The following is a 9,824-nucleotide window of genomic DNA, read 5'->3' as shown; positions in this document are numbered from 1 at the left end:
CTTGTGTCTCCTCTGCGGGAGGTTTAAATTAATTTGAGGGCGTCCTTCCTTCCCGTGGTGCAGCTGCAATAGTCTGGGCACAAATTCCTGCCCGGGAGCAGCTTTGATTGCTGCCAGCTGGGGATTTACACCATCAAACCCAGCACTTTGGGCTTCCTCTGCTTTTCACCTGGATTTTTGAGCGTCTGCTGCAGTCCGCTGCTGGAATAGTGGCGAGGATGCACCCTCGCTCTGTGGGACACGGCTCTGCTCACAATCTAATGGAGAAATTCAGGTTTTTGGGATTTTTTGGCTTTTTTTGCAGCCTCCCCGCTCTGGGCTGCCCAGCTCTTGGCCAGTGGATAGTGATACGCCGCTGCCATTATTTCTTCAAATTTTTTTTTAAGTCTAGCTGTTAGCACAGTCTCACCTGGGTTATCCAATTAGCTGGTTTCGCTTCCAGTTATTAAAAAGTTATTTATTCAGGCACAGTTCACTTTTTTTGTTTATACCTGGCCTGTGTTATGAGCGAAGCTTTTTGGTCAGTCGGTGGCATTGCACAGGGGTGGCAGAGACGTCGTGGACGCGTTCCTGCCATCGCTGCTCACTGACGAGGGCTGGAGCCGGCACGTCCCACGCCGCCCTTCCCAAGGCTGAAAATTGTCCCGATTCCCACCAGCAGCAAAGGAGCTTGGAGGAGGAGTGTTGCCGAGATGCTCCGTGAGTGGCAGAGTGAATTACCGGTGATGGCTTGAGATGAGCGGCCATTCACCGTGTCGTGGCGCTGGAGTTTCATCTCCGCCGGTCACGCAGACAGAAGTGTGTGATGAACCGTGCCCGTGGGGCTGGCTCATGTCAGTAAGGGTTTATTATGGGTTTTGCCATCAGAGTACGTATCAGGTACAGGAATAGAGGAAATCCGCTTTGAATTTTTCGCTCCCGTAGAGATGTAATGCTTTTTAGAAGGGAATATTTGCTGGTTGGCTCAGTGGATGTGTCTCCAGTTCACCCTGCAGGGTATGGTGAGAGGCTCTTCATCTCAAACCGATTATTCCTTACGGAACAGATTGCAAAACAGCAGATTTTTTGCGGTTTTCAACAGCCATTAGCGATCGGCACTTTCGGGAAACACTCAATGACCTTTTCTGCTGCAGAAGCAGCGATCGCGAGCGGTGGATTTAGTAGTTTTGGGCGGTCAGTGGAGGTGTCTGCTCTCCGAAGCTGCTGGGGGGATGGGGCTCAGGGGCAGAATCTCGGGGATTTTTCTTCTCTCTTGAAGCTACTCTCTATTCACTGTGAGTATAAAGGCATTAAAATCAAACCAGCCTAGATGGGAGCCCCACGGCTGCTTCCTGCAGGCTCCTAAACCAGAAATACCTCCTTGTCGGTGGGATTGCAGCACACGGACCAGGGCATGGAGCCGGGGGAAGCTTTTTCCCATCTCGGGGCTGCGGAGCTTGTTCTCTGATGTCTCCTGGAATGTGGTGAAGAGGCTTCAGCGAGCGTCGAGCAGGGCCCCCGGCCCATTCCCTGGGACTCCCGCGATCCCCCAGCTCTGATTTCCCATGCCAGGCTCCAGACGTGCCATTTCCCAGTTCAAAGAGGTCTGCAGCTCTGTAATTAATCCAAGTGCGAAGGAGTATGCTAAGATTATCATCTAAGCAAGATGAAGCGATTGCTGCTTCTGTCTGTGTCCCATCGGTGTCCTGTTCCTGTGGCTCAGGAATTTATCCAGCACCAAACACCACTGCTTCAGGTGAAAGGGAGATTTAAGGAAACAAGCAGTAAAATTCAAAGCAATAGATATATTGGGTGAAAAATGAATTTAAATTTTTATTCTTGATAACTCTCGAGAGATGGAGGTGAGACACGTCTCCTTGTAGGTGGTTCGAGGCACCACCGTGGTACCATTTGGGGTTAAAAAACAGACAAAACGCTCTGCGCTGAGTTATCCATCCTGGGGACTTCTCCTGGCCCGCCCCCCAAAGACCGGGGGGTTTTCAGGAGAGGTCCCAGGAGAGATCCCAGAACAGAATGTGTGATTTTCACCCGATGTGATTTATTTCACGGCTCGGCACAAGCCACGTCCAAGCCACTGCCCAGCCGGTACCTGCCCCGGGCTCTGCTGGGGGGGGGCAGAGGGTGGGGGCTTGCCCAGCACTGGGGAGTGCTGCACCCCCAGCCTCAGCCCCCCCGGGACCAGCAGCACCCTGACACCCATCACCCCAGCTTTGGTGCCTCTGCAGCGCACCGAGCTGTCTGCCAGGTCCCGCAGTGCCATGGGACGGGGGCTCTGCCGTCTCCCCATCGTCAGGTGTCATCCGGAGCGTGTCCCTTGATTTCTCGAGCGGCTGTGATGGGTGAACAGAAGCGAAAAGGCTGGGTGCCCAGAAAGGAGACGTTTCCCAGGTGGGAGGTGGCACTTGTCGGAGGTTTCTGAATGAAGGGACCTGTTTTGCTTCTCGTTAAGTATCTGTTCCTCAGTGCCAGGTGGATGAAGCCGGACATCCCTCAGTTTACCCTCTAACAGAGCCGATTTGTTTCCCTTTATTATAGCTAAAAGCATATTTGACAAGTACTTTGAGATCCTTTGGATCGTTATTTGTTTAATGCAATAGAATTCCCTAACCAAATACCAGATTAATTTATCGCCGTGAGATTTACCATCCACTTTAAATATTTACAGAGAGCTGGATTGTGTTTGGATTACCTGCACCTAGACACAAGAGCGGCTCTGTCCCATTAACAGACTGCGCCAGGTCCGTTAGCAGTGTTGTGTCGTTTTCTCCGTCCGTGTGCCGGCAGCGCCGGTCGGTGAGCTGGGCTTTAGGTTGGGCACTGCTTGAGGAGCAGCAGATCTGGACCTGAAAAGCCAAGAAATGGGGTGACAGAGAAACCCGGTTGGTGTTACAGCGTCCTATCGCCCAGGAAAATCAGCGCAGTTATAAAAATTTAGAATCACAGAATAATGAAGGTTGGGAAAGCCCTCAAGGATCATCAAGTCCAACCGTCACCCCAACCCCACCCAACCCACTAACCCATGTCCCCAAGCACCACATCCACACGTTTCCTGACCCCCTCCAGGGATGGTGAAGCCACCACTGCCCTGGGCAGCCTGTTCCAATGCCTCATCACTCTTGCAGTGAAGAAATTTTTCCTCTTCCTTCCATGAAGAAGAGAAGTGGAAGCTGCCCAGAGAAGCTGTGGATGCCCCATCCCTGGAGGGGTTCAAGGCCAGGCTGGATGAGGCTTTGGGCAACCTGGGCTGGTGGGAGGTGTCCCTGCCCATGGCAGGGGGGGGCACTGGGTGGGCTTTAAGGTCCTTTCCTACCCAAACCCTTCTGGGATTCCGTGATTCTGACAAGACCATGAACAGTGGGTGGAATGGTTATGTTTCAGATTAACTGGATTTTTATTTCCCATTCTTTGACTCATGTGGAGCGACTGACCAAGGCGTACTGGGGAAGCCTTCGCTTCTCTTTAGGCAAGAGCCAGTTTGTCTGAATTTAGTCTTTATTTCACGTACATTTCTTACCAGGAATGAAGACTTGACTTCTTCTGATCAACCTGTATCCTACAAAGACAAGTTCCAGGAAGCAAAAAGGCCACATTTGCAGCCAAGCTGAGTTTTCCTTATAGAATCACAGAATCCCAGAATGGTTTGGGTGGGAAGGGACCTTAGGTGGGGAGGCGGCCATGCTGGCAGCGGGCTGGGCAAGGCAGAGCACGGCAGCAATGGAGTAAGTGAAAGGAGAGAAAAGCTGGAATAGCTGTGGGTGGGTGGAAAACAAACCATCTGAATGAGTCAGCCTAGGAGTCTTCTCCAAACACGAAATAAAAGGGATTTGAAGTTATGTCACTGCAGCAAGTTGCCAGGCTCTGCTCCTTGGGAAGAGGATGATGTGATAATCCATCTGGGATGCGAAACGGGGCCAGGATTAATCCTGTTTCTTTCTGGAGTGTTGAATTTATGAGTGAATGTTTTCAAAGCATGATTGAACTCTTCTGTGGCACGGCAGATGATGGGTCACGTGGCGATGTTCATGATGATAAGTGGAGAAGGTGCTGGGATGTCTGTGGAACGTTTGGAGAAAGGTCCTGTTCCTCTCCCCTGTCGTGATCAGCAACCCCGCTGAGCCACCCCCTCTGCCTGTCACCCCTTTGGTCCTTGGAGTACATCGGTCTGTCTGGCACTGCCTCCCAGTCTGGGCTTTCCCAGTTTGGCTCTGGGCTGGTGGGTTGAGTTGGGTTGGGTTGAGTTTGCTTGGGTTGGGTTGAGTTTGCTTGGGTTGGGTTGGGTTGTGTTGGGTTGGGTTTGATTAGGTTGGGTTGAGTTGGGTTGGGTTGAGTTGGGTTGGGTTGGGTCGCCCTTGTGCTGCCACACTCGGGGTGCCGGGGGGGAGGATGCTGCTGGTCTCTGCTCCTGCCCCAGCTTCCCTCTGCTCTCTGCGGGGTGTGGAGCACCTGGGAAAACTGGGAACAGCGACTGAGCTGCAGCAGGAGTGTTCCTGGCAAGGACTGAGACCCAACCTTCCACCGATGGGCTGGAGGGGAGAGGTGCCGCCTGGATTTTTAGCAGAGCAGCTTGAGTCACTGAGAAACCATCAGGGTCAGCTATCGAGACAGTGCCAAGATATTTCATCTGCTGCTGAAAAAAAAAAAAAATGCATCTCCTGGAAAATCTGCTTCCTCCAGTGTCTGTGAGTTTGCCAGGAGCTTGTCTTGACCAAGGAGCTGCTTCTCCTCTTTCTTATGTTCATGCATCACAGCGATTGATGGAGTATTTGTGTTTCAGCAATGCAAACAGCTGGTACATCCCCCCACACATGCAGGATTTCCTCCCGGAGCTGGGATTCCATGTTTGCATTGTTTGTTTGCATTAAAGCTAATGCAAATGCTGGAGTTACTACAGCAACCGAGGGCTGGTGGGCGGGGGAGAGCCAGAGCGGGGATGCTGAGCTGCTTATTGATGAAACTCTTGAAGTGACAAATGGCATTGATTATTTGTCGGCAGTAGATGACGTTCACTCTATGAAATTCCACAGGTAAATGTCATACTTATTAAAAAAAATAATAATCTTTATTGTCCTAAGGTAAAAAAATCACCCACTTCTTCATAAGCTTTAGCATCATTGCTAAGCCGTGGTTTGTATTTAACCAATTTCTCCTGAAACCTTGTTCATCTCTTTCTGGGAAGTGGGAGGTGGTAATTCCTCAGCTCCAAGAACCGCAGGTTAAATGAGGGGGGTCCCTGGCAGCTGCAGGGTTCCCTTAAAGCCCACCCAGTGCCACCCGCTGCCATGGGCAGGGACACCTCCCACTAGCCCAGGTTGCCCAAAGCCTCATCCAGCCTGGCCTTGAACCCCTCCAGGGATGGGGCATCCACAGCTTCTCTGGGCAACCTGGGCCACTGCCTCACCCCCCGCACAGGAAAACATTTCTTCCTCACATCTCATCTCCATCTCCCCTCTTGAGTTTCAAACCACTCGATCCAGAAGGTCTAGTCACAGCCAGCTTGGCTCAGCTGCTCTTCCTCATTTTCTCTTTCTCCGTATGTACTTGTTTGAGGTTTTGCTAAATAACAAGCAGTAAAAAATTCAGTTGACACATGGTTTTGTTTAGCAGTTCAGCCCTCACAGATTTCCTTTCATCCCTCCCGTGCATCCACATTTTTTTAAGCAGCTGTTTTGCCAACGGTTGACAAAAGGGGGTTTCTGACCCTGAGCTGTAACACTGATGGGAAGCTTTGCAGCTTGACAGTTTGGTACTTGATCTGCCTGTCGCTGTGATCACAGCCATGTTCTTTCCAATGAAGTCGTTTTCTTCTTGGCTCCTGTATCTTTATATTCGGTGCTATCAGCATTGTCCTACCATAGCCCAGCTGCTCGGGCTGTTCTGTCTGGACCGTCTCATGGACCGTCTGTCACCAGGCAAATTGTATCTGTAAGATTTTGAATCTCAGCTTCCTTCTAGACTTTTTTTTTTGGCTTCTCCATTAAATTGGATAAATGTTGTCAAGCTTCTTTCTTCCCCCCTACACATCAACGTAGCTTGTCTTTTCCCTTTGTGAAGCCTGCGTCATGGTTCCTTGCAACACTGTCTCGAGTTCTTCTGTCGAGCTCTGGTGCGGGCAAAACACTGTGGAGTTAATCGTCGTGTTCTTTGGAATTCAAGAGTCTCTCTGGTTCTCTTCCAGTGACCCGTCACAACCACCTGAAGGACTTCATGCTGGTGGTGTCCATCGTCATCGGAGTGGGGGGCTGCTGGTTCGCCTACATCCAGAACCGCTACTCCAAGGAGCACATGAAGAAGATGATGAAGGACCTCGAGGGACTCCACAGAGCCGAGCAGTCTCTCCATGACCTTCAGGAAAGGTAGGGTTTGTGCCTCCACCCCGTTGGGGCACTCAGCTGGCCATCTTCCCTGCAAGGTTGTTGTTCATTGAGATTAAAGTGCCAGCATCCGACAGCATCATCTCCTGCTCCGAGGTGGGCTCCAGCGCACGCCGACACAGCGTCCAGCATGGCCGTACAGCTTTGTGTCCTTTCTGTGCTGTTTGTACGTTGTCTTTTTTGTGTGTGTTTAGTTCCTGTTCTGCTCTAGTGGTCATTACTGGTTTGAAAAAAATAGTTTCTGAATTTCTGGGAAGACTTGGCTCTGCTGAGTCTCGGTGCTCTTGGTGTGAGCTCTCCTCCCTGTGCTCAGAACTTCGCTGCTCTAAGGAGCAAAACATCCATCTGAGCACAACGGATGTGCTCAACAGTCACTCTTCATCTCGAGTGCCTTGTCTTGTTTCAAATAGGTTCCTATTTATTTACCACCTTTAATTCTCTAGGAGCAGTGAGATGTACCGTGGTTTCCACTCCCAGTCTGACTCACTGACAGTTATCAGGATCCCAACACCCCCAAATTACCGTGGAAATCTGGTACCTAGAGGGGAGGAAGAGCCTCTTAAAGCAGTGTCTGGGGATCCATCTCACTTGGGCTTTGTCATCCATGCTGATCCGGTGGTTTCACCCTGGCTTGTGAGGGGGACAAAGCACGGTGAAAGAGTGGGAGCAGTCAGAGGGATCCCACCCCTCTTGAATTCTTTGAGCTACAAGTAGACGTCCCTGTGTGCCCAGTGACACCAAATCCAGGAGTGGTGCCTGGAAGGAATGAAAAAAAGAATTTTGGAGTGTTGCATGTGAAAATAGTTGAACTCTGGGCACTTGGGCAAAATCCTGTCACTGCAGGGATGTGCCCTCCACTCACAAAAAAGATTGTCATGGTTCAAGGAAAACGACTCATCGGAAGACGGGCTGCAAAGAGCCCTTGTGTGACACAGGAGCCTTCTAGGAAAGAAAAGAGCCTTCGAGGCTCTTCATGACAAACCAGTGGGGTTTTGGTGATAAGATTTTTTTAAGGGCAGATTTAGCAAATAACAGAGCACGATAGTCTTGGGCTGTAACTATTTTTCATTAGTTTAAGTGTAATTTTGGAGGATAAACCTTAACTTGTCAGTGGTGTGAGCTGATGGCTCCGTTCCCAGGGGCTTCTCCGAAAGCAGAGCCCAGCCCCAGGTACCGTGCTGGCTGCTCCTGGGCAGCGGAACGAGCGACCTGCTCCAAACCCAGGATCCCGAGGACGTTGATCTGCCATGGAGACTTCTGCAAGCAGCCCACTCTTTGGAACCCCTATGTCTGCAGCCTGATTTCTTGCCTCTGTGCTCACAACAGCTTCCAGGGAATTGTCCCGCACGTGAGCATTGCTTGAAAGCCTTCCTCCTTCGAGTGGGATCGCCTCGGTGTCTATGTGGAGGGCAAACACCTGAGAGAGTACCCAGGTCGTGGTGCCAAACTGGGCGCGTTCCCCGGCAGCAATGCGGGTACGTGACTTCCTGTCGTTTTGGCACAGAGGGAGAATGATGGGCATTTCCCTCTGCCTCCGGCCAAGCCGGCTCCCCTCCACAGCTGGTGTCGTAGAACCACAGAATCATGAAGGTGGGACAAGACCTCAAGGATCATCAAGTCCAACCATCACCCCAACCCCACCCAACCCACTAACCCATGTCCCCAAGCACCACATCCACACGTTTCCTGACGGGGTGGTCACTCCACCACTGCCCTCGGCAGCCTGTTCCAATGCCTCATCACTCTTTCAGTGAAGAAATTTCTTCTAATATCCAGCCTAAACCTTCCCTGGCACAATTTGAGGCCATTTCCTCTTGTCCCATCACTTGTTCATTTAGAGAAGAGGCAGCACCCACCTCACTGCACCTTCCTTTCAGGCAGCTGTAGAGTGATGAGGTTTCACAGAGCTTTGTGTGATTTCACATTAACAGGTTGGAAATACCCCAAAGAAAAGATTTCTTTTTGCTACAGCCAGCGGGACACCAGAATTCCTTCTCAACACCCATCTCTTGGAGCAGCAGAGCCACATCCAGAGCAGGAGGTCATTTAATTCTCCTCCAAAGCGGGGAACACGCCCTTGCTTCTGCATCCTTGAGCCCCCGCAAGGTTCATCTGTGCTCCTCTGCCACTGTAGAAACGGCAAAAACTACCAACAGCACCAGTCCCCATGGCCTTGTTCTGGAGTTCTGCTCAGAAACTTCTTTTCTAGAAGTTTCTCTCTAGAGCTTGAAGTAACCTTCTGTCTTGGCGCATTTTGCCCAGGGACATGGTGGAGTCACCATCCCTGGAGGGGGTCAGGAAACGTGTGGATGTGGTGCTTGGGGACATGGGTTAGTGGGTTGGGTGGGGTTGGGTTGACAGTTGGACTGGATGATCCTTGAGGTCTTTTCCAGCCTTCATGATTCGATGATTGCAATTCAGCGCTGGACAGACCTCCAGAAGGCATCCGATGCCTTCCCAGTTGCCCACCAGCTGCTCCCGCTGTTATTTGATGGACAATTCTCATATGCTCTTGGAGAGCTGGGAAGGGAAGATTGATACAAAAAGACATTTTTTGTTCATCTTCGAAATACATTTTGGGAACATCCTTCGACAATGACATTTCCAGTCAGTTAAATGACCCATCAAGATAAACAGTTGATGTCTGAGTACATCCTACTGATGATAGAAGACCTGTATGGAAGATCTACTTATGGTATTGAGGATCTGGTCCTGAGTTGTGAAGCCCCTGGATGGACCTTGATTTTTTTTCCCTCATTACAAGGGCAGCTCTGAAGGCACTTGGTCGTCTCATGGAGCTCAGCATATGTGAAACCCGTGTGGCTGAATCGGCTGGGTTTGAACAGGAATGCGCGGGCAAAACCTGCTTTTGTCCATAACCACGTAAGAAAACGTGGGCTCTGCTGGAAGGAAAGAATGGTAGTAAGGGAAAATAGGATGTTAAGTGCCTTTGGAATTATCTTAAGGATGAAATTCCTTCCCGTTCTGTGTCATAGGGGAATTTCTCCTTTAAACAGAGATATTTTGGTGCTTTGGGATTCTTACGGCCCTAGTATGGAAGAGCTTTTTTTTTGATGAACGGGGCAGAGAGCGTGGGTTTGTCTAAAAACTTGGAATGTCTTGGCAAGAGTCTCTTAAAATTGGGAGGAAAAATACTTGAGTTTCTCAACAGAGCTGTAAATTGCCCATGAGCCTTTCCCAAGAAGAGAGCCAACATCCCGGCTGATGAGAATCCGGCCTGCCCGATCTGTTTACGTTGTCGAGGAGGAGCGTGAGGAAGAGGAGTCCTTGGCTGGGACAGCGAGTGGCTTTCTCTTGACCCAAAAGGTAGCGATGGGTCCCTGCTGCGAGTCTGTGCGTGGGCTGTGCTCCATCTCCTGTTGCCAAAAGACCGACCAAGTGCTGTCCTTTAGTACGAGGCTGGAAGGAGCTGAAGACAAGCCGGCAATATGC

General features: G+C 50.7%; 1 protein-coding gene across 1 annotated transcript in view; it reads left to right on the top strand.

Annotated features, from left to right (window-relative positions):
- STIM1 (stromal interaction molecule 1) overlaps positions 1-9,824 on the top strand; it is a gene marked incomplete at both ends in the record, with an annotated part of 31,630 nt that overhangs the window by 6,561 nt on the left and 15,245 nt on the right. The window contains one exon of the mRNA XM_010087586.1: positions 6,176-6,353. Coding sequence (XP_010085888.1) covers positions 6,176-6,353 — 178 coding nt within the window. The remainder of the gene's footprint in view (positions 1-6,175; positions 6,354-9,824) is intronic.

Source organism: Pterocles gutturalis, unplaced genomic scaffold (genome assembly GCF_000699245.1).
Source record: "Pterocles gutturalis isolate BGI_N339 unplaced genomic scaffold, ASM69924v1 scaffold17441, whole genome shotgun sequence".
NCBI classification, from domain to species: Eukaryota; Metazoa; Chordata; class Aves; order Pterocliformes; family Pteroclidae; genus Pterocles; species Pterocles gutturalis.
Note: the sequence above shows the minus strand (reverse complement) of the source record. Positions and strands in the feature narration are given on the sequence as shown.